We start from the raw sequence: 23,480 nt of genomic DNA on the forward strand, positions 1-23,480 counted from the left end.
GCTGGGTTACAAATCACTTTAGTACTGAATGCAGGGGTGGGTAGTGAAATGCTGTTACCAATGTTGTTGGCATTATTGTATGAATAGTGGGAAGCAGAACTGGGCTTAACCTGTTCCAAATAAGGGGGTCACCGCAGCGAAAAGGGCCTTGTTAAGCCAGGGGCTCGAATGCCAGAGCCCTGTGAAATTAAGAGGGGAGAGGACAAGTGTCCTAGCCAGAGAGTGTGGAGCCTTCCCCAAGTGTTCTTCCTTGACTGGTTTAACCTGTTCCCCGCACTGTTCAAAGAAAGAGATAAATAGGCTCCATTAGGAGCCTCTTTTATTTTAAATGCTCAATCAGATCTGAAATCAGCTGTAGTAGGGCCGTGTTTCTGCTCAGCCTGAAAAGAGCTGAAAATTATGAAGAAACTGATGTGCAGAGGTCACAGCCGAAAGGCAGGTGACTGGCAGGCAGCTGGCGAATGAGCGGCCAGCAGGGCGGCTGGCAGAGAGGTGCGGTGAACAAGTGCCCAAGCAGTGGAGCGTGTAAGGTGCCTTTTTACCCCCCTCCACCCAGGGTGGGAGGTGAACTCTGCAGATGAACCTCTGAACTCTGGGGCTGCACTGGCCAAAGACAGCAACTGTGAGTGGGGTGCAGAGAAGGGACGGGCACGTTAAAGGGACTGTTGGGTTTCTGGATTTAAGAACCTGAGGGGAAAAGGACACTGCCCACCCTACTTGGGGGTGGGTCTTTTGCTCATGGTTTACGTTTATGAGCCCTGTTTGTGGTGTTTCCCCAAATTCATGCCGAGTTACTTCCCTCCTTTTAGTAAAAGTTTCTTTTCTACACTCAGACTCTGTGCTTGCGAGTTGGGAAGTATTGCCTCTTAGAGGCACCCAGGGGTGATGTGTAATTGTCCCAGGTCGCTAGGTGGGGGCTCGAGCTGGTTCTGTGTTGTAGCAATGGAAAGGACACCCCAGATATTGAACCCAGCTCTGGTTGCTGCTGGCTCCACCTGGCAGAAGGGTCACATAATCACTGCTCCATTCTATAGATTGTTTTAAAACAAATTCTGTAGAATCTGTTGGCTTCATCCTGGCTCAGCTCCTCAAGGCCCAAACAGATAGAGTGGGGGAGATGCCAGGGGAAGAACGGGCCCTGCAGCACCCCGTGATGAGGCCAGAGGGTCGAAGGTTGCTGGGAGCCCTTCCCCGTGAAGACACTTGCAGGAGGGGATGCTTGTTGAAAGAAGCAGGGAGGCCTGGAGAACGAAGAGAATTAACCTAAAATTCCCCAGGCTGCAGGTACCAATCTCCAGCAGCTGCCCCCAGATCCCAGCTTGTTGATGTTTTGTTCCTGGATGAAATTGAGTTTTTGTACTGACTTGTGACTGCAGGTTTAATGCCCCTGGGAGCCCAGCGAGAGAGCAGCTCTGCAGGCTCTGCCATGGGATGGATTCCTCCGGCAGGGAATGGGGATGGTGGAATCAGGACTCCACTGGAGAGGACAGTCTCAGCCCCGGCTCAACGTGCTCAGAGGAGGTGGTGGTGGGAGTTCTCACATCTTACAGCATCTAACCCTGGAGTGGGCCAGGTCTCAGTCGCACCTCACTCAGCAGCCTCCCTACTGCCCTCAGGAGCCTGCCTGGGATGGTTACAACGGCTATCATGTTTTGGGTGCAACCCAGCCCAGTGGAGGGTTATGTCACTGCCTGCCCTCTAGTTCTGGACCTGAAATGCTCTGCTGCTGCGGTTCACAGCCCAGACACCAACAGCCAGCTGACAGGCATGCCGGTCCCTGTGTGCTGTGAAGCCCTGGGGCAGCACTCTGCCTACAGTGGTCTGCACCAGCCTGGGTTACCTTGCAGAGGTGACCCCAGCACACTTCCAGGCCCAGCATTTCCCCAAAGCCGCCTGCTCTGAGGTGTCCAGCCCCCCTGGAGCACGCAGAGAAACAATCCCATTTGTTTGCTCCTTTACAGAGACAAAAGCACATTACAGCTTAGTCACTTTACGGCTACGCCCTTCCCTTCAAGCACAGCACTGAGCTGGTTTCCTGTAAAACTAAAACAAATGTATTAACAGAAGGACACAGGAGAAGGAATAAAGTTACAAAGGGCCATCAGCAGACAGACAGTAAAAACACGCTGTCTAGTGGAGAAGCCTTAACTCAACAAGCATCAGCCTTGGTTCAAGGTACATTTCTTACCAACTTTTTCTTTCCAGGCATGGCTGACTCTCCATCAGGACCTTCCACCGCAGTGCAAGGGGCTGGTTTCTCTTGTCTTTCTAGGTGAAAGAGCTTTGCCTAAGCAGGTTTCTCACCTATATTATCAGTTCCCAGAGACTTCAACCTCCTTGGCTGAAGGACCCTGCTGCTTTGTATGTAAATTGGCTCCTATTTTGCTGACACCTGGCTTAGTTTCATTGCAGACAGACGGTCTTCCCTCCTGGCTGGGAGAGAACCTGTTTATCAACTCTCCTGACTTGCCTGGTTTAAACCATTTCTAATCACAGACTGTAAAGCATCATGACAGTGAGTATCCATGATTCCTCACATGGTGCTAATACAGACATTTCACAATGATTTTAATTACCAGCCTGTCATTAGCTTTCATAAATGTCCTTCCTTGATACACTTTTCTACCACAGTAACGTTGGGTACAATCAGTTGATTTGATTGTTTATCATGTCAGGTTCAGACACCCTGACTTTGTAGCCCAGGCAAAGTTTCTCTCTCCTGCTGGTGTGCAGATGCTACACTGTCCTCTACCCTGCTTGCTAGCATTGCTTACTTTCTAATTAAATAGCCCTTCATTGTCCATGCCTGCCTGCGGCCCAATTAGCACACAGCTGCGGCCCAACTGTATGCTAAAAACAATTCAAAATGTGCCCCTCTGATCTGAAAGGGGGTGGGGCTGGCTGAGGGGGAGACAGCATCTGGCAGCCTGCTGGAGCGCTTCTGCCAGCCGAGGGGGGGGGGCGGTGGTGAAGGAGAGGGGGTCTCTGGGCAGGTTTGTGGGGAGGGGGATTCTCTGGGCAGTGAGGGGCTAGGAGCGCTGGGAACTAGGGGTTTGTGGGGGTGCCGCAGCACTCCCAGGTTTTAGGCCCTGCTCTGTGGAGGAGTCTCCGGGCAGAGGGGACTGTGGGAGGTTTGGGGGAGCACGGTGATTCTCAACCTGTGACCCACAATGGTAAATAGGTTGAGAACCACTGGTCTAGGTAGACTGGCCTTGTGCACTGCTTGCCAAAACCATTAGACCATCATTCGATCACATATCCACGGCTCATTGTACACAGCCTGTGCACCCCGCACACAAGTGTGAGGTATTAGTTTTCCAGTGATGTCTCACATGCCACCTTTTAGCTACAGATCATGACACCAGTGTGTAGGCTGTAGTGAGTCTGTCTGGCCTCACAAGAGGTGCCCCCTGCGGGGAGAGCACTGGCCGAATCCCCTTGTCGGCCCCCAGGCAGAGGGGAGGAGACAAGAGCTCATGCTCTGGGGCACTGAGAGAGAGGCAGGGGTGGAGGTTGCAGGGGGGCAGGAGGCCTGGGGTGGCCCCCCTTATTCTGCCCCTGGCCCTTCCTCTTTGCCAGGGCTCCCATAGGGTGAGCAGGGGGAGAGGATTCAGAGAGTCCTGGCAAACTGGGGGATCCCTCTGCCTGCCCACAGCGCGGCCGGGTGCCCGAGTCCCTGTGGGGTGGGGCAGGGTAAGCGAGAAAGGGTGTCAATTTTCCGTCTTTGCTGAGGAGCCAGTTAGATTTTAAAGCTGAGGCATACTGGCAGGGGAAGTGTGATAGGCAATACCCCTTTGACGGAGTCTGGGCAGCGTTAGCCTATGGACTGAACGCTAGCTTCTTTTCAGGGCGGTGTTTAACTTGAACAGGATTTCTCAAACCAGGACACTGGGTTATTCTTAACCAACGTACAGTTAATTCACCCAGAACCACGTCAGTATGTTCACCAGGCAAGGGTACACACAACCACTGGTATAGGTGTGTACGACACACAATACAGTCTGGCCAGCAATTATCACAGACTAGGGCTGAGGCTCAAAACTTACACCAAGGACTAATGTAATTACCAAGATTTCTTATTACACTGACTTATGTTCAACTCTCAGTTCTTCAGTGCCGAGCAGGTTCCTCACACCTCCAAGGATGCCCTTGTCTTTAAGGCACTTTGACAAACGTGGTCCCTGCAGTTTGAATGGACAAGTTTAGACTAGCAAAAGCCATTGCTTCAAGTTATTGGTTTCAATCTTTCTTAGCCCTGGTCTACACTACGAGTTTAGGTTGAATTTAGCAGTGTTAAATCAATTTAATCCTGCACCCGTCCACATGACTAAGTCATTTTTGATGACTTAAAGGCTCTTAAAATCGATTTCTGTACTCCTCCCAGATGAGGGGATTAGCGCTGAAATCGACCCTGCTGGGTTGAATTTGGGGTAGTGTGGACACAATTAGATGGTATTGGCCTCCGGGAACTATCCCAGAGTGCTCCATTTTGACCGCTCTGGACAGCGCTCTCAACTCAGATGCACTGGCCAGGTAGACAGGAAAAGCCCTGCGAACTTTTGAATTTCATTTCCTGTTTGGCCAGTGTGGCGAGCTCATCAGCACAGGTGACCATGCAGTCCCAGAATCGCAAAAGAGCTTCAGCATGGACCGTACGGGAGGTACGGGATCTGCTTGCTGTATGGGGAGACGAATCCGTGCTATCCGAACTCGGTTCCAAAAGACAAAATGCCCAAATATTTGAAAAAATCTCCAAGGGCAGGAAGGACAGAGGCTATAACAGGGACCTGCAGCAGTGCCGCGTGAAACTTAAGGAGCTCAGGCAAGCCTACCAAAGAGTCAGAGATGCTGTGTCTATGATGAGCTGCATACCATTCTAGGGAGTGCCCCTACAACTACCCCACCTCTGGAGGGAGGGATAGCTCAGTGGTTTGAGGATTGGCTTGCTAAACCTAGGAGTTGTGAGTTCAAACCTTGAGGGGGTCACTTAAGGATCTGGGGCAAAAATTGGTCCTGCTAGCAAAGGCGGGGGCTGGACGTGATGACCTTTCAAGGTCCCTTCCAGTTCTAGGAGATTGGTATATCTCCAGTTATTTTCTTTTTTTTCTTTTTCTGTGCATGGACTCCGTCAATGGATTCTCACGCAACAGGATTTTGGGGACGAGGAAGATGATGATGATGAGGAGGAGGTTGAATATAGCACATATCAAGCAAGCAGAGAAACCATTTTCCCTGACAGCCAGGAACTGTTTATCACCCTGGAGCCAGTACCCCCCTAACCCACCCAAGGTGGGCTCCCGGACCTTAAAGGCAGAGAAGGGACCTCTGGTGAGTGTACCTTTGTAAATATAATACATGGTTTGAAAGCAAGCATGTTTAATGATTAATTTTCCCTGAAGACACGGGATGCATTCGCAGCCAGTACAGCTACTGGAAAAGTCTGTTAACGTGTATGGGGATGGAGTGGAATCCTCTATCTCTCTGCGTTATCCTCAGGAGAGTGATATCATTCATGGTCACCTGGTTGAAATAGGGGAATTTTATTAAGGGGATGTTCAGAGGTGGCTGTTCCTGCTGGGTTGTTTGCCTGTGGCTGAACAGAAATCATTCCCGCTGTTAGCCACATAGTGCAGGGAGGAGTGATGTGATCATCCCAGAGAATTGAGTGTGTGTGTGGGGGGGTTTAGTCGGGTTTGTGCTGCACCTTAACCCGAAAACCGCAGCCCCTCCTTTTAAATGGCCAACCCAACGGGTGCTTGGTATGGGACATGAGGGCCCTGCTGTTTGAAACCATTCCCACATGTTATGAAGGTTGAAGAAGCCAAAAGACTGTGGCTTACCATGGCTGCCTGCAAGCCGAATTCTGTTGCCCGCCAGCCCTGCGTGTGTGATCTCACACCAAACCGGCAGGCCCTCAATATAAGAGGCAAAATGCGACCATGTAAAGAATGCGTGGCGGCAGACAATGTCAGAGTGCAGGAAAGCACAAAATGAACGTGAGGACAGGTGGTGGGAGCAAGAGGAGAGGTGATGGAATCAAGCTGATAGGTGGTGTCAGCGTGTTGAGAGGAGGCAGGATGCAATGCTGAGGCTACTGGAGGACCAAACTGATATTCTCCGGCGTACTGTTGAGGTTCAGGAAAGGCAGCAGGAGCACAAACCGCTGCTGCAGCCCCGGTGTAACCAACCGCCCTCCTCCCCAAGTTCCATAGCCTCCTCACCCAGACGCCCAAGAACGCGGTGGGGGGGCCTCCAGGCACCCAACCACTCCGCCCCAGAGGACTGCCCAAGGAACAGAAAGCTGGCGGTCAGTAAGTTTTGAAGTGCAGTGTGGCCTTGTCCTTCCCTCCTGCCCCACCCCTCCTGGGCTACCGTGGCAGTTATCCCCCCATTGGTGTGACGAATTATTAATGCAGGAATTTGAAACAACAATGACTTTATTGCCTCTGCAAGCGGTGATCAAAGGGGGAAGGGGAGGGCAGTTGGCTTACAGGGAAATAGAGTGAATTTGAAAAAGAGAATGACCTGGAGTCACTCTCATTTCTATCCAGGCGCCCCTGACCAACCTCACCAAGGTTGGCCAGGAGCACCCAGGAGATGACAGCTAGCAGTCTGCTGCTGCGAGGGCAGGGAGCTGCTGCTGTGTAGCACTGCAGCACCGCGTCTGCCAGCAGCACCCAGGAGACGTACGGTGATGTGACGTTATTGATATAAACTGGGACCATATAGAACATGGTTTGCAACCAAGGTCCTGTAGTGGCACCAAATCTTATGTAAAGGGGGTCATATAAGGTGTCTAAGACCAGGTTATGGGTTGCTGGTTATGGTTATGCTGTCTGTGTGCATGTGTCATTTTGTAGTTGAAGTTATGAGTATTGGCTCTATAGTGTCTGTATTTCAAATCTGTGCTGTGCTTCTGGGTGACACCCCAGACAAGTTGGTGTTAGCTCTGCCCAGCCTGCTTGATGGCCCATTAAGGACCATCAGCTACACAACTGACCCATGGAGAGGAGGCAGATACGCCTTGTAACTCAGCAGGGTGTGCAGGGACTTGCCCATGTGACTCCAGACTCCATTTTGCTGTAACTTTCCACAGTAAGAACAAAGAGGTTCTTACACCTGGAAAAGCCTATATAAGGCTGATGCCTCATCTCCATCTTGTCTTCAATCCTACTTCATACCTCTGGAGGGACTTTGCTACAAACTGAAGCTCTGAACAAAGGACTGAATGACCCATCCCAGCTGGGGATGTTCTCCAGAGACTTGATTTGAACCTGCAGTTTATTCCATCACTGCTACAAGCCTGAACTAAGAACTTTGCCATCACTGTATGTAATTGATTCCATTTAACCAATTCTAGCTCTCATCTCTACCTTTTCCCCTTTATGAATAAACCTTTAGATTCTAAAGGATTGGCAACAGCATGATTTGTGGGTAAGATCTGATGTGTATATTGACCTGGGTCAGGGGCTTGGTCCTTTGGGATCGAGAGAACCGTTTTCTTTTATTGGGGTGTTGGTTTTCATATCCATTCATCCCCAGGACAAGTGGCACTGGTGGTGATACTGGGAGACTGGAGTGTCTAAGGAAATTGCTTGTGTGACTTGTGGTTAGCCAGTGGAGTGAGACCGAAGTCCTTTTTGTCTGGCTGGTTTGGTTTGCCTTAGAGGTGGAAAAACCCCAGCCTAGGGCTGTGACTGCCCTGTTTGAGCAATTGGGCCTGAATTGGCACTCTCAGTTGGGTCCCGCCAGGACCGCATCGTCACAGGTGACGGTGAGCTGAGTGGGCTCCATGCTTGCCGTGGTATGGTGTCTGCACGGGTAACCCAGGAAAAAAGGTGAGAAATGATTGTTTGCTGTTGCTTTCACAGAGGAAGGGAGCAGGGCCTGACGACATGTACCCAGAACCACCCGTGTCAATGTTTTTGCCCCATCAGGCACTGGGAGCTCAACCCAGAATTCCAGTGGGCGGCAGAGACTGCGGGAACTGTGGGATAGCTACCCACAGTGCAACGCTCCGGAAGTCGACGCTAGCCTCGGTACTGTGGACGCACTCCGCCAACTTAATGTGCTTAGTGGGGACACACACAATCGACTGTATCAAATCGATTTCTAAAAAATCGATTTCTATAAAATTGACCTAATTTCGTAGTCTAGACATACTCTTAGGCTGATTTGTTTGGATGTATAAAGGAGTTAAAGCGGAAACTCTGGTTACTTGGGGTCTCACTAGTGAGTGTAGACTCAGCAAGGTAACCGACAGGTACCGACCTTACCCATAGAAGTGGAAATACAATTGATCACTTCTTCTCCTCAGAACCCTGGGATGGGGGAGAGCCTTTCCACACGGCTGGTCCAGGCCTTGGCCACGCTTAGGGTTCTGCTCTAGTTTCAGGGCTCCTTGGAGGGCCCCACCCTCTGATTTCTATTGGTCACATGCCAAGTGAGGACTCAGATTTCAGCTCTGATCCTCTGCTGCTTCCATTGGTACCCAGCAGATGGTGATGGTGTATAACAAATGTCTTCAGTCTTTTTCTTATAGGAGGATTTTTATGTTGATTCCTTTCAAGGTCTGTAGTTCATTATTAGCCCTTAAGCCATTTCTCTTAATATTCCAAAGTCACACCCTGGTTTATACGTTTCAACCTCTTTTCTTCCTTGTGCCAGACACTTCCTCTCACTGGTAGAGCACAACAACTATTTACAATGAAAACCAGCAAAATCCCTCCTAATCTTCTAAATCTGGAGGCCAGACGCCATCCATTCATTGACTGTATGTCAGCATTTCACTGTAGTTAGAACAAGAGACACGATCCACATGTAGAAGGATGTAGATCTGACTCACAAGGCAAACAAGTGGGCAGCTTCTAATCTGGGATGAAAGATGGGCTGTCCCTGGTCTATTTGATTTACAAGGGAAACAATGCAGAGTTTATAATTTGGGGTGAATTTCTTGGGGTACCCAGCAGTTTGCCCAATTTGACCTTCAAGCCACATTTCTAGTTTGCTTAACTTGCAGCTTCCGCACCCATCTCTTGCTCCATGCACAATGTGCAATGGGTCACTTGCATAAGAAAGCTGAGTGTCACCTGTGCTTGGCAACCTGGGATTCTTTTCAGCTAGCTTGGGAGAAGAAAGAGGTTTTATCCATATGAACATTTTGGGAGATTCATGCCTAGGTGATGAACAGGTCTCTTTTAGCCACTTTAGTTTCTATTCTTGAGGAGTAGAACTCCTGACCTGGGCTGATCTGTTGGTCCTTAGACTGTGTCTCACACAATACGAACTATTTTCTTATTGTCTTTACTTCCTAGAGGGATCCTCTTTTGGGGCAAGCAGAGGGGGGAAGCTTTTCAAAGTCTCTCAGGGCCATAGAAATCAGTAGTTAATCATTCAAAGCATATCTGTTCTCCATAGTCCTGGCTGGTCCATTGGGGCAGTAGCTGAGCCCGCCTGGCATGTTCACAACGTGCAGCCCGGCTGTGCAGCCGGCCGGGAGCGGAGGTGGCTCTCGTGTCAGGCTCACAGGTGGCATTAGGGCTGTTAGCTGAACTCTGTGCTGCATGATCTTGTTGGGGACTTTAACCCCGACAGCGAAGTTCGTTGTCTGATCACAGAGAGACAGGCAACACCAGCAAGGTCCGATCAAAAGCCCTTTATTGACAAGTGCACGCGTCACTAAAGAGCAGCTCGTCTCCAGCGAGAACCAGGCAGCTCTTTACAGCTTAGTATTAGCCTATATAGACAGTTTTATTACGTCATACATCACTCACTTGAGCAAAACCCACCCCCTTTGTTTAACAACTTAAAACTAGACACTTTTAATATACACACATGCCTAGACTTTATGTCTACAACTTTAGATTATTAATTATATCTTAACAACACCCAAAAGTTAGAAATACAGGGGAGTTTTAAACAAACCTATAACTCAACCAGAGAGTTAGAATCTGAACCGTGGGATGCTAGAGGTTCTTATCAGTTCTTCAAACACTGTCCTTAGCACAGCTAATGGTATGCCAGGAATGCAATCCCTGGCTTATCTCAGGCTTATCTCACGTTTTCCAGGGCTCTGTAAAACAATGCTGCTTCTCAGTACTTTTCCACTCTGGGATTACCCAGAAACCTCTGTTAGCCTGACTTCAGTCAGGTTGGCATAACTGTTTTGCCTGCTATATTTTCATTCAGGCCTAACAATCTGAAGGCAACACAGGGCAGAGATTCACAAACCTGCTGAGGCCGCACGCCCCTTCCCTCGCCTGCCCTGGCCAGCAGCTGTGTGGCATGTCCTTTGCACTGGGTGTGGATAGCAGTGCCATTCCCAGCCGCTCTCATCCACCAGACGCCCCTACTGGGGAGCGAGCTGGAAGCTCCTGGGGTGCAGATCGTTGGGTGTCTCCAGACACGAGGAACAAACGGGCTCTTTCAGGCAAGATGCTGAGAACAAGAAGACAGGGAAGGGGAAAGGGATATGGGCTGGGAGCAAGTGTAACCCCAAGCCTCGAACCTGTGACCTCAAAGCCACATGGGTCTTAGCCAAGGCTGTAGCAGACTCATCAATCGCTAGGTACATGAGAGGGGGACAGTGCACCACCTCCAGCAGGCACGGGTTACACGAGCGCAAAGTGTGTGTGCATCTGCACGGGGCTCTGGAACAAAATGGCCGCCAGGCGGGTGCTTAGAAACATATGGGTGCTGTACACAGAGCAAGAGGCAGCCCAGCCACTGACTGTGCAGAGCCGGCGCAGGAAAAGCGCCTGTTGCGAGGGCTCTGGGCTCCAGGAGAACCGCGCTGCAGTGCCCAGCAAGAAGGTCCATTCCTTCCCCCTGGTGCTGGAGAATGGCACGGGGGCTCCGTGCTCAGCCTGCCCACAGGCTGCAGGAGTGAGGGGCTGATGGAGAATTGCTCCCTGCCCAATGCCTGAGCGTGCCAACGCCACGCAGATCCAAACAGACCCCGATCTGCCTGGCACTGGCAGGCCCAGGGAAGAGCTCTGGGAGGTACAGTGCCAGGCCTCCGACCCCTGCTGGGGACACTGAGCTCAGCTTCGGCTGAGCAGCCAGATTCCCTTGGTGAGTTTTCAGGGGAAGCTGTGATTTGCCAACTCCCCAGAGCTGCTGGAGGCAGCCGGTTGAGGTCAGGAGTTCTCCTGTGACAGGCCCGCTCAGCCACCCGGGAGCAGGGATGCTGCAGCTGAGTCCCTAGGGAGGGGAGACCCGTCCGCTCCTGTCACGTCAGTGGGTCACAAAGCCAGCCTGTCCCCCCATCCGGGGAGGGGCATCTCCAGCTATCAGGGAGGCAGAGACACAGCCCCGAGCCCTCACTGGAGGGGCCCACGTCGTGGCGGGTTTCCACTCCCCTTCTGGGGTTTGGGCCTGTGCTCTGGGGCGCGATGCCCAGGCTCGCTGGGGCTCTGGAGAGACAAACAGCCTCTCCCGGGGCCAGGGGCGGCTCTAGGAGTTTTGCTGCCCCAAGGAAAAATATTTTTGGCCGCCCCCCCCTTTTTTTTTCATGCTGCCCTGCCCCCAGCCCCGCCCCAACTCCACCCCTTCCGAATCCCTTCCCCAAATCCCCAGCCCCGCCTCGTCCCCTGGGCGTACCGCATTCCCCCCCATTGTTTCCTGGGGGGCCCCCCGCGACCTCCCGCCCTAGCTCACCTCCGCTCCGCTTGCTCCCCCCAGTGCGCCGCCACTCCGCTTCTCCCCCTCCCTCCCAGGTGAGCGAGGGCGGAGTGGGGGCACGTCCAGGGGAGCAGGCGGAGCGGAGGGGAGCTAGGGCAGGGGGGCGCAGGAAGTAACGGGGGGCGGAGGTGAGCTGGGGGGGTGCAGGAAGTAACGGGGGGCGGAGGTGAGCTGGGGCGGGGGGGCGCAGGAAGTAACGGGGGGCGGAGGTGAGCTGGGGGGGCGCAGGAAGTAACGGGGGGTGGAGGTGAGCTGGGGGGGCGCAGGAAGTAACGGGGGCGGAGGTGAGCTGGGGGGGCGCAGGAAGTAACGGGGGGCGGAGGTGAGCTAGGGCGGGGGGGCGCAGGAAGTAACGGGGGGCGGAGGTGAGCTGGGGGGGCGCAGGAAGTAACGGGGGGCGGAGGTGAGCTGGGGGGGCGCAGGAAGTAACGGGGGGCGGAGGTGAGCTGCGGGGGCGCACGAAGTAACGGGGGGCGGAGGTGAGCTAGGGTGGGGGGCGCAGGAAGTAACGGGGGCGGAGGTGAGCTGGGGGGGCGCAGGAAGTAACGGGGGGCGGAGGTGAGCTGGGGGGGCGCAGGAAGTAACGGGGGGCGGAGGTGAGCTGGGGGGGCACAGGACCGCACGGCGGGCGGAGGTGAGCTGGGGGGGCGCAGGAAGTAACGGGGGGCGGAGGGGCGCTGGGGGGGCGCAGGAAGTAACGGGGGGCGGAGGTGAGCTAGGGGGGGGCGCAGGAAGTAACAGGGGGCGGAGGTGAGCTGGGGGGGCGCAGGAAGTAACGGGGGGCGGAGGTGAGCTGGGGGGGCGCAGGAGTAACGGGGGCGGAGGTGAGAGCGGGGGGCGCAGGAAGTAACGGGGGGCGGAGGTGAGCTGGGGGGGCGCAGGAAGTAACGGGGGGCGGAGGTGAGCTAGGGCGGGGGGGCGCAGGAAGTAACGGGGGGCGGAGGTGAGCTGGGGGGGCGCAGGAAGTAACGGGGGGCGGAGGTGAGCTGGGGGGGCGCAGGAAGTAACGGGGGGCGGAGGTGAGCTAGGGCGGGGGGGCGCAGGAAGTAACGGGGGGCGGAGGTGAGCTGGGGGGGCGCAGGCAGTAACGGGGGGCGGAGGTGAGCTGGGGGGGGGGGGCGCGGGACGGACCGGGGGGCGGAGGTGAGCTGGGGGGGGCGCAGGAAGTAACGGGGGGCGGAGGTGAGCTGGAGTGGGGGGGGCGCAGGAAGTAACGGGGGGCGGAGGTGAGCTGGGGGGGCGCAGGAAGTAACGGGGGGCGGAGGTGAGCTGGGGGGGCGCAGGAAGTAACGGGGGGCGGAGGTGAGCTGGAGTGGGGGGGGCGCAGGAAGTAACGGGGGGCGGAGGTGAGCTGGGGCGGGGGGGACGCAGGAAGTAACGGGGGGCGGAGGTGAGCTGGAGTGGGGGGGGCGCAGGAAGTAACGGGGGGCGGAGGTGAGCTGGGGGGGCGCAGACCGAAACGCGCGCCGGAGGTGAGCTGGGGGGGCGCAGGAAGTAACGGGGGCGGAGGTGAGCTGGGGGGGCGCAGGAAGTAACGGGGGCAGAGGTGAGCTGGGGGGGCGCAGGAAGTACCGGGGGGCGGAGGTGAGCTAGGGCGGGGGGGGCGCAGGAAGTAACGGGGGCGGAGGTGAGCTGGGGGGGTGCAGGAAGTAACGGGGGGCAGAGGTGAGCTGGGGGGGCGCAGGAAGTAACGGGGGGCGGAGGTGAGCTAGGGCGGGGGGGGGCGCAGGAAGTAACGGGGGGCGGAGGTGAGCTGGGGGGGCGCGGGAAGTAACGGGGGGCGGAGGAACCGCTCCCGGCTCCAGCTCACCTCCGCTCCACCACCGCTGCCTCCCCCGGGTGCCCGCCGGCCGCTCGGCTTCTCCTCCCTCCCAGACTCGCTGGCAAAACAGCTGTTTGCCCCGCGGCAAGCCTGGGAGGGAGGGAGGGGGGAGAGGCGGAGCGGAGGCGAGCTGGGGCGGCGCGTTGGGGCGGCGCGTTGGGGCGCCGGGGGCACTTTTTCCCCATGCCCCGGAGTCGGCACCTATGATGGCTGGCCCCAGAATGCCCCCCCCCAGAAATGTGCCGCCCCAAGCGCCTGCTTCTTTTGCTGGTGCCTGGAGCCGGCCCTGCCTGGGATGGGTGGGGACAGTTCAGCCGAGGGTTCAGGCTGGTTGAGTTCTCCTGGTGCCCCAGCTCGGGCTGCTCCAGGGAAGGGTCCTGCCTTCCTGCTGGCGCTGCAGCCCCTTCTCCCCCATCCCATGTCACTACTGGGTCTGACTGTCACGGAGTGTGGGGGTGTCAGGGCCCTGCACCCCCCACTTCCTGCGATTCACCGGGACTCTCAGCCAGCCAGGAACACAGAAGGTTTATTAGCCGACAGGAGCACAGTCCCCAGCAGAGCGTGTAGGTACAACCAGGACCCCTCAGCCAGGTCCCTCTGGGGCAAGGATCTTAGACCCCAGACTTGGGGTTCCCTGCCTCTTCCCAGCCAGCCCCAAACTGAAACCAAAACCCCCTCCAGCAGGCTCTCCCCCTCCTTCTCCCCCTCTCCCTTTGTCCAGTTTCTGCAGACAGCCCCATTAAAACTAATCGACATTCCCAGGTCAGTCCACCCCGCTCCCTACTGCATCACAACGACACAATAAACTGAACAGCATCAGCCAGGGACGGTGGCTTCCCCAGGACCCCAGCCCTGTGGCCTGGAACCTAGAATGCCTGTGGCTTGGAACATGGGAGAGGCCATGGAGGCTTTGCCATAGGTCTGGGATGATGCATGACTTAAAGGCTGCCGACCACAAGTGAGCTCTGCAGATCTTTCCAACAGGTGGCACTTGTCCAACCCAGTCCAGATCGAATCTTCTGCTCCTCACCAGCATGCAGCCAGCAGAACTTTCCTCCGCTCCATTCCCTCCTTTGAAATGTAGTAATTCCAGAGACAAGAGTCCCACTGAGATGGGCCTAGCTTAGTGACACGGCAGGTCTATTTCTCTCCATCGCTAGGTATTTACACCACACCCCGTCAGTGCCGCGTCTGAGCGCTTCCTCACAGTAGTTTATAGGGGAATTAGGAATACAGGAACTGCCAGATGAACCAGATCCCGCTGTAGTTAGATGTTCGGCTGTGTGTGCTTGTGCTCTCTGTGTGCCGTCCCAGCTCTGTGCAGGTATCTGGCACAGCAGACCTCGATTTAACCGCCCAACGACCACAAGATCGGTTAAGGTACGAAGGCACCCGGCCAGGTTTATTGTTGACGGAGCACAGTTCTAGCACCCCAGATCAATATCTAGTTACACTAGCACATGTATGCCCGTGACAATGGATGCAGCTCATGAATGGGGGGGCTTTCCATTCCCGCCTAGGCCGGACAGAGACACTCCTTTTGAGACTCCATTTAATACACCAGTACAAGTTACGTGGTGCCCCTCTGATGGGGTTAGTTACTCTCCCCTGACGTGGGTTGTTACCACCTATTACCTTGTACATGTTGGTTCGATCAAAACATCTCTATCCATTATACTGTCATCCTGACCTTCTCTTTAGGAGGGGTCCGTGCATTCTCGCTACTTTCAGGAGTGTGTTTGTATCATACTTGGTATCGGGGTGTTCTGGTACCACCCTTCTGGAATGTGTTTGCGCCCAGCACTTCTTAGGAATGTGTGTTTCTGCAGTATCAGCCCTGTTCTTGCCAGATTCTGTGAGCAGGGTCTGCCTCTTGTTCATGTACTTTAGCCCAGGCCTCAGCCCTCACAGCGGGCCTCTGCTACAAGGGCTTATGTCTCAGGCTCTCTTTCTACTCCACCCGCTAGCCCCGTGTGTCAGAGTGGCTGGGCCCTGCTGGTCAGAGGAAGGTGGTGGGCTGTTATGGAGCAACAAGCCAGGCAATGTTCTTTCTAACCCCTGGCAGCCAGTGGCTGGCTTAGGGCCTGAAATGAGGGTTTGTACCTGACCCTACTGAATGTAACCCTGGGTATTTTCATTAACCACAGAAATACTTCAGCCCTTCTTTGAATCCCACAAAGGTCTTGGTTTCAGTGCTATCTTGTGACAGTGAGTTCCACAGGTTAGCTATGTGGAGTGCAACTAAACATTTCCTGGTGTCGGTTGTAATTATTCTTATTGCACCCATGTGTGGTGTCCACAGGCCCGTCTGCACCTGACTCAGTGGCTCCCACAGGAGCTGGGCGTGGGTGACTCTTGGAGCCTGTGTTTGTGATCAGTTTGGGTGTGCAATTGCCCACCTACTCAGCACACACAGTCACCACAGTTGTGAGTGCATATAGGAAGATTTCACCTGGCAGCCTATGGACACAGACACCTGCGGCATGTACACACACACTCTCTCTCTCCCGGGGACTGTCCAGGGAAATGTTTGAATGCTTTGTTCATGCATCAACCTGTGCAGCTGGTTGAGCTGCAATTCTCAGGGCCCGCACCTTTGAACAAACCTAGTTAAAACTATCCTCAGTCAGTGCCAGGTTCTGCCCCACCCATGTTATTGCTGGGGGTGTGTGGGACCCCTCCCCACGGTGTCAGGGACACAGCTGCTCTCTGGGAGGAACCATGCACAATTGGGCAGGCCCGGAGGGAGTGGGGGAAGGAGATGGACACAGGGGACCTGTGCTTGCTCCAGATCCAGAGGGACTGGAGTCCAGGGAGAGGCTGGTGGCCATGCCACTTCCCTGAAGCACAGGCCTATCTGGGCTCAGGTGAAAAGAAGATACGGGGTGTGAGCATGGGACCGATTTGAGTCCCAGGCTCCAGAGGGGAGGAGGCTGCTGGCCTGGATCATGTCCTTCACCCCCTTTGCTCTCCTTCCCTGCAGCCAGGAAGCTGAAAGGCACAAAGCACATGAAAGCCTCCCACGCAGGCATGTGAGCTTGTGGGTGGGAATGAAGGGTGGTGCCAGGCCTGCTCCTTGTACATTGGAGATCCCAGGAGCCCTGCTGAGCTGCTGTGCCTGGGGCCGGGCTCTGTAAACAGGGCTGGGATACTGCTGGGGGAGCCGGGTTGTGGTTTCGGATGTTGATGGAGCTGGTCTGGGACTCTTCCCCGACCGAGTGCTGTAGAATAAACCCGTTGAGTGTCGTTCCCTTTCCATCGAGCTAGGACTCTGCTAGTAAAGCGTTGGACCGCCTGCCCCCAGCCCTCCATCCCCAGGGGTCCGAACACCTAAAGATCAGCCCTGCGCCACATCAGCTGTGTTACATGGATTTTCTTGGAGCTGAAGTAGAATCCCCGGCTGCAGCCTCCTGCGGTCTCCCAGCGTGTCCCGTTGCTGCTCACACTGTGGCAAGCCCAGGGTGAGGAGCTAGGCCAGGGGTGGCCAACCTGAGCTGGAGAAGGAGCCAGAATTTACCAATGTCACAGTAACACGCCAGCAGCCCCCAGTCAGCTCCCCCCCTGCCACGATCAGCTGTTTTGTGGTGTGCAGGAGGCTCAGGAGGGAGGAGGAGGAGGGAGGGCTCGTCAGGCTCAGGGGAAGGGGCAGGGGCCTTGGGGGACGGGGTGGAGTGGGGCTGGGGCCAGGGGTTGAGCAGTGAGCACCTCCTGGCACATTGGAAAGTTGGTGCCTGTAGCTCCAGCCCCAGAGTCGGTGCCTAGACAAGGAGCCGCATATTAACCTCCGAAGAGCCGCATGCGGCTCCAGTGCCCCGGGTTGGCCAGCCCTGCGCTAGAGGCACCCAGCTGTCAGGGCTTGGTCAATAGCCACCCCTGCACCTTTCAGGGAGGGGTTCTGGGGAGCCCCGTCCCCTCCTGACCCGCAGCCTGTGCTCCTCTCTGCCCAGCTCGGGTGGCAGGAGCAAAGCCTTGGGCCCAAACCACTGCTGCCGGGTGCCTGTTTGGCTGCTGGCCCCCTGACCTGGGGCTGGAGCGCTCTGCTGGGCCCATCCTCTGGGGCCCGGTGCACAGGGTCTCAGGAGATAACCAGGGTGCTCTGCCGCTGGGGGGCATGTTCCTTCCCCGCCAGCAGCCCTGGGGACATGAGGCTCAGCACAGTGAAGATCCAGTTGGCAGGAAGAGCCTTGGCTTCCCTGTGCCACTGTCCGGCTCCTCCCCGTTGCCTGCTCTCCCCAGGTGACTGCGCATGGCTTCGCTGGGCAGGGCGGATCCCTGGGGCCACTTACAGTGGAATGGAATTAGCTGGGAGTCAGACTCCGGCAAGTCCGGACAGGCCACCTGGGATCCGGCCCCTCCCTGTGCTGCGCCAGCCCCGCTTGCCTAACAGCTTAAATCTGCCCTGCCTCGGCCCGGAGGATCGAGACCCGGCATCGCAGCACCATGAAGTCAGCTGGCATCGTGCTCCTTGTGGCCCTGCTCTCGCTGTGGGCCGAGCTGCCTGCTGCGTCTGGAGGAGACACGTCGACCGCGGCGCCTGGTGAGTGCTGAGAACAGGCCCTGCCGGGCCAGCGGTCAGGTGGCGGCACCTTGGGGCGTTCAGCCCTGGGACGAACTCCCTTCTGCGGAGGATGGGAGTGGCGATGGGGGCTGGATTGTTGTGGGAGCTGCCCGACCATGGGCTGTGCAGGACGTGGGGCAGACGGTGGATGTGCTGCGGGGGGGGGCAGTGCCTAGCCAAACCAGCCCTGAGACCCATCTGGGGATCCCCCCCTGTGCTCAGCCCACCGCCCCCGTGCAGGGTGGAGTTGTGGATCTCTGCAGCCCCCTGGTCAGCACATGCTGACCCGTCTGTCTTTGCAGCTAAGGATGGTTTCTGCTACAAGGTGGCCCCGGTAGGCGGTGTGTTTGATGGGGAGAACTGTGCTGCCTGCCTGGGGAACAACTCCTGCTCCACCTGCTACACCGACACCGACTGCCCCGGCAGTGAGAAGTGCTGCCCGGACGAGTGTGGCTACACCTGCCAGATGCCAGTGACAGGTACGGGGGGTCCTGGCCCCTGCACCCCCTAGCTGGGAATCAGCCTGTCCTCTCAGGAACAGCCAGGGGGCTGCGCCGGTCCCCCAGAGCAGAGTGCCCGGCCCGACGGCAGAGACGGCACTGGGTGCTCAGCTTCCGTAGGGAGGCTGCTGCAGGGCGGGCTGCAGCGGCCTCCTCCTCCTCCAAGCACAGGGAGCCGGGCTGAGACTGTGTGACCTCCCCACCCCCACCTAGGGGAGCCCTGAGTCCACCATCCCCACGCCCTGCCTCAGGACCCGGTCCCATGGCAGAGCCTCAGGGAACGCGCTCACAGGTGCACTGGTGCAGGCAGAGCGCAGCGCGGGGTGGGGGGAAGGGGGATGGTGGTGGCAGCCATGGTGCCAGGCCTTGAGCAGGTGGGGCTCAGCTGGAGGATTCCCCCCCCCCCAGTCCTTTGGAGTGGCTCAGAGCACGGCTGGATGGCAGCGCAGCTAATGTACGGGCCAGGGATGGTGACCCTAACCTCTGTTTGCCAGAAGCTGGGAAGGGGCAACAGGGGATGGGTCACTTGGTGATTGATTCCCTGTTCTGTTCACTCCCTCTGGGGCACCTGGCACTGGCCACTGTTGGTAGACAGGATACTGGGCTGGATGGACCTTTGGGCTGACCCAGTTCTTATGCACCCGAGCCCTGCTGCACCCGTCTCCAGCATTGCTCCCCATAGGGGGTCCCCTGTGTAGACGTGCTGGAGGCTCTGGCCGCCTGCTGTGCAGAGGGAGACTGGAGCTGGGCTTGCCCCATGATTCGGAGCTGGGGAGCAACCCAAGCTTGAGTGCTTTGGGGGGGTAAATCTCAGATGTTTCTCTGCAGCTGTCGGTCCGTGGCCACTGGGCTGTTCTGAGGCGAGACGCTCTCTGGGTGCAGGGGCCTCATGCTGCCTCCCCATAGCCAAGGCTGTGTCTGATCCCCCCTTGCTCCCAGGGGTGGGAAGTCCAATGGTTCCCAGACACTCATTCATCGGGGAGTGGCCTGTGGGGCCCGGGAAGCAGCTTCTCCTCCGAGAAGCCATGGTCCCTCCCCGGCTGGGACGAGCCCGTCTGACGGGTCCAGCTACCGACTCATTAACTCGCTCCAGCTCTTGGCTGGGCAGATGGGGTCCCTGGCGAACGGGCCGGGCATTAGCAATGCGCCCACTGCCGTGCTGGGTGTAACGCTCACCTCAGCAGTGGGCACAGCCCCGGCTTCCCAGCACATCACCCCTTTGCGCTAATGGGCAGACATGCCACTGCAGCCAGCCCGTGCCTGTGGGGCCAGCTCTCACCCTTGGCAGGAGGCCTGGGGTAGCCAAGCTGGGCACTGGGGGAAAGAGGGGTCTGATGCCAGGTATGATCGTGCCCATGGGCATGGTGCCAGGGGACTGGACGAGGGGCGTGTGCAACAGAACTGCTCTGCTGCCCTCCACCCCCACCCCGCTTCGCAGGCCCCTCTGAGCGCAGCGCCCCAGTGCCCGGGGCCTGGCGGAGGCAGTCGGACCGTCCCCCTCTCCCTCTCACAGCCCCCCCTTTGCTCTGCAGATCTCTGCCACCTGCCGTCTGTGTGCGGCTATTGCAAGGCCAGGTTCCCGCGGTTCTTCTACAACTGGTCCAGCCAGGCCTGTGAGGAGTTTGTGTATGGCGGCTGCGGCGGCAACAAGAACAACTTTGAGACGAAGGAGGAATGTCTGCAGGCCTGCAGGACGCCTGGTAAATGGAGCGTGCAGCCCAGCGCCGGGGCGGGGCCCAGGGCTGGCTTGGGACCTGGGCCTCTCAGGGCAGGACCCAGTGCCCAGGATGCCAGCAGGCCCCCAAGTCTGGGAGGGAGGGGGAGCCGCTGGGAAGGAGAGGTGCCGTGGGCATGCCCTGGGCCTGACCCCATTGCCTTTCTGTTGCAGGCACTGCCAGCCCTGGCCGGCATGGGGGAGACGAAGAGGGAGCTGCTGTTCCTGCCTGGTGACCGACTTCCTGGGCACAATTTCTGTCCCTTTCTGCGGGAAACGACTCTTCCTGCCTGGGAAGGCCAGACCTTTCTCCCCCGCACAGTGCAGCAGGGTTTGGCTGGAGGCGGTTGCATAGCCTCCCAGGTGCAGAGCCAGCTCCTGCGGCCCCCAAGCTGGCCCCTGCCCCGTTACCGTTCCGCAGCCAGGGACGTGCGTGCTGTCACAGAGCCGGGCAGGAGGCAGGGGCTGATAGCACCCACCACGCTGCCCTGCACAAACACCCCTTGTCCTGGGACCTCGCAGGGGGCCTGCGGGGTTAAATACAAGGACTGACTCTTTTCAGTAGGTCGTGTCACTCCCGCCCGTGGGAGGGGAGGGAGCTGTGCATGCACCTCTGGCTGGAGTGCAGACTCTGCCACCGCTTCCGTACTGGAGGGGGATGGGGGGGCACTTGGGACTCCAGGGCACATCAGGTGGTGGGAGTGCAGAGCTCTAGGGAGTGTATGGGCAGCAGGGCCCCCGCCAAGGCCCCACCATGATCCTCTTCCTCCCTGCCTGCTGCTCTGCACCCTTCACTACAGTGACTCTCGTGCCAGCATGTGCTTTCCTTGAAGTACCAGCTCCTGGAGTCAGGGGAGCACAAGAATCTCAGCTTCATTTAAAACAATGGCTGTGCAGAAAAGCCTGAAGTCGTAGCCGGGGCATGAAGAACAGCCCCAGCCAGCAAAGAACAAGGCTCAGCGCTTACTACTCTGGAGTCTCATGAGTTTCTAGTTCTTTTGGCTGGCAACCCTGCCACTCCTGTCTCATCCTTCGTGTCAGAAGCACCCATTTTTATCTGCCGGGCCTGGCCTGTTCACCCACCCAGCCAGCTACAGGGAGAGGCAAGGTGGTTAAGCTAAGGCACTGGGCTGGCAGCCAGAAGACTTGGGTTCTAATCTGGGACTCTGGGCAGGTGTGACGAAGTGGGACTGGCTTTAATGTCTCCCCTGAATACTGTGGGGGGGCCTCAGTTCCTGGCCGACCCTCTGTCGCCTGGCAACTAATGGCCAGGCCCTTCCCCCTGCAAGGGGATGCTAAAGGTGTTGGAGACAGAGAGATCAGGTGACCTCCTGGCCCGGGAAAGAGACACAGCCCAGAGAGGAGGGGCTGGGGGGGGTTTGGTAGTTTTTGGAAGCTGGCTGGGAAATGGAGGGGAGCCCCGAGGAGGCTCGGGCCTCCCAGCGGGGCTGTGACCTCCCTGGGGCCCCAAATGGACCTCACTAAGGGGGGGTCTTGTTGTCTTTACCGGCAAGACCTGTGTTAGACCCTGTTCCTGTCATCTAATAAACCTCTGTCTTACTGGCTGGCTGAGAGTCACGTCTGACTGCGCAGTGGGGGTGCAGGACCCTCTGGCTTCCCCAGACCCTGCCTGGGCGGACTCGCTGTGGGAAGCGCACGGAGGGGCACATGCTGAATGCTCCAAGGAGAGACCCAGGAGGTGAAGCCGTGTGAGCTTCTTGCCCTGGAGACAGGCTGCTCCGAGAGAGAGGAGGCTCCCTGAAGTCCTGACTAACTGTGTCGGGAGCAGTTCCAGAGCATCGCCCGGGGACTCCGTGACAGCAGGTCTCTGTGCTTCTATTTCCCTGCCACCCTTGTCTTGCCTGGGTGGGCGGAGTGTGAGCTCCCTGGGTCAGGGGCTGTCTCATGTATTTGCACAGCATTTGGCACAAGGGGCCTGATCCCAGGGGAAGCCTTTGCCTTCCACTATAATAAAAATAAACGGTCATCCCCCCATCCCCCTGGGCGGGGTCTGGTGCCTCATCACTGAAATAGCACTAGCAAGTATTTCTTGAGGTGGAAGGGCATTATCACCCCAGAACGCTCAGCTCCAGCAGAAAAACTCTCCTTGAAAAGGGTTACTGCAAGTACACTGCCATGCCTGTCACCAAGCCCCCACCAGAGCTGGCCAGGGAGCAGCCAGGAGACCCCTCCCCAGTAGAAGAAGAGTTATGTGTCCTCAATTGGGGCATCACCCACAGAGGAGTTTTATAGCAGCAAACAGAGATGCTGCCAAATTCACAGCTCAGGATGCAACACTGACACGGAACCCGAACCCAAGCCCAAGCCCAAGCCCGAGCCTGCCCCAGCCCCACAAACCTGAGCACAACCTCAGGAGATGAATTTAAAGGCTCTGGCTCCACCCCTCCCCTGGGAGAGTCCACTCAGACAGGTTGGTGGAACCAGCTTGCCAGGCAATGGAAATGGGGAAACCAACTCAACCCCCACCCCCCCCGCCCCCGAGGTGGCAGGTCTGTTCTGCTTCGACTCACAAAGAATCCAGCCCATTCTGGGCCTGGCCTCCCATTAGCAGGGCAGACAGCCATGCACACAAAGCCAGAGCTCCCCTTCTGGACCCAAATGGACTCTTCTGACCTGTGATTGGTGAGGCTGGAGAAACAAACCCTATAAATAAAGGTGGGTTCCTCTTCCTCCTATTGCTGGGGCTTGTGGTGGTGTGGGAGGAGCTATTTTCTCAGGCCCGGCTCTCTTCATTGATGCTAGGATGTGTCTGGGGCTCCCAGGACAGGGTCTAGCAGCAGTTCTGGGGGATTTGCTTGTAGGGAGTGAGGCCTGAGCCCAGGGCTCAGTAGAACTGGGTGGTTCAAACATATGGGCCAAAGAGAGGTCTCTGCTGGGAGCTTTAGAAGGGGCTTGGGAACACATGGAAACCGCTCACGCCTGGAGTTTGGGTTCTGCGCAGGGCAGCCATGTCAGCTGTGCCATTCTGTGCCTGGCCTGAAACATGTCCCCAGCTCTGTCCCTTTGCTGATCTCCCTGCCTGTGCCCCTTTCAGGGCTTGCTCCGAGGCTGGAGCTTAGCTCAGCCCTGCCAGGCCAGGGGCGTGCTGCAGGGGTTAGGTTTTGTGATGCTCAGGGGTTGGGGTTTCACAGCTGCGAGCTGGGATCCTATCCCAATGGCAAGTGAAACCACAACAGCCTCCTA

At 57.0% G+C, this 23,480-nt stretch overlaps 1 protein-coding gene across 1 annotated transcript; it reads left to right on the top strand.

Annotated features, from left to right (window-relative positions):
- The first annotated feature begins 17,841 nt into the window (after positions 1–17,841).
- LOC123348223 (actinia tenebrosa protease inhibitors-like) lies at positions 17,842–21,567 on the top strand. Its single transcript, XM_044985702.1, has 4 exons — positions 17,842–18,041; positions 18,365–18,541; positions 20,095–20,262; positions 20,451–21,567. Exons 1-4 carry the CDS (start codon positions 17,945–17,947, stop codon positions 20,510–20,512), a joined length of 504 nt encoding a protein of 167 aa, XP_044841637.1. The 5' UTR covers positions 17,842–17,944; the 3' UTR covers positions 20,513–21,567.
- Positions 21,568–23,480: the final 1,913 nt, after the last annotated feature.

The sequence above is a fragment of the Mauremys mutica genome, chromosome 13, assembly GCF_020497125.1.
Source record: "Mauremys mutica isolate MM-2020 ecotype Southern chromosome 13, ASM2049712v1, whole genome shotgun sequence".
NCBI lineage: Eukaryota > Metazoa > Chordata > Testudines > Geoemydidae > Mauremys > Mauremys mutica.

Excerpts from the sequence above, each read along its gene's own strand:
- LOC123348223 (XM_044985702.1), top strand. The coding sequence starts at position 17,945 with ATGAAGTCAGCTGGCATCGTGCTCCTTGTGGCCCTGCTCTCGCTGTGG. Across the intron at positions 18,542-20,094 it reads CTGCCAGATGCCAGTGACAG|ATCTCTGCCACCTGCCGTCT; the intron begins GTACGGGGGGTC and ends TTTGCTCTGCAG. Across the intron at positions 20,263-20,450 it reads GCAGGCCTGCAGGACGCCTG|GCACTGCCAGCCCTGGCCGG; the intron begins GTAAATGGAGCG and ends TTTCTGTTGCAG.